Source organism: Herpailurus yagouaroundi, unplaced genomic scaffold, assembly GCF_014898765.1.
Source record: "Herpailurus yagouaroundi ecotype Mexico unplaced genomic scaffold, PumYag 100, whole genome shotgun sequence".
Lineage (NCBI taxonomy): Eukaryota > Metazoa > Chordata > Mammalia > Carnivora > Felidae > Herpailurus > Herpailurus yagouaroundi.
The window spans coordinates 44,077,066-44,077,412 of record NW_024412391.1 but is presented as its reverse complement, the minus strand read 5'-3'; the positions used below and the strand labels follow the sequence as shown (position 1 = coordinate 44,077,412).

Here is a 347-nt window from a genome sequence, read left to right as displayed (position 1 = left end):
GTTTTTTTTTTTTTTTTTTTTTTTTTTTTTTTTTGCAGGCATGCCTTGGCCGGTGGGTATTTCACGGCCAATTTCAGCACTCGCCACGTGATCCCGCCTTTTATAACAAAGTTTTGTTGGGGGAAACCTAAAGGCCCTTCATAAACCTTATATGCTTATAAAACAGCATATAAAAATTTAACAGCGGTGCTGCGCTAGATTTCCAACTCCCCTTTCATAAAGCGCAGGGCGCTTGCCTTTATACGTACTGGAGCCGCTGGCCTTGTCCTCAGTGTGGCCGGAAGACGACTCGGGGCTGCTGCTGCTGTCAGGGCGCCGTCGCCGCTCCTTCTCCTCCGCCGCTGCCG

General features: G+C 49.3%; 1 protein-coding gene across 1 annotated transcript in view; it reads right to left on the bottom strand.

Moving 5' to 3' along the window:
• HOXA11 (homeobox A11) overlaps nucleotides 1-347 on the bottom strand; it is a 4,857-nt gene that overhangs the window by 3,156 nt on the left and 1,354 nt on the right. The window contains exon 2 of the mRNA XM_040471586.1: nucleotides 249-341. Coding sequence (XP_040327520.1) covers nucleotides 249-341 — 93 coding nt within the window. The remainder of the gene's footprint in view (nucleotides 1-248; nucleotides 342-347) is intronic.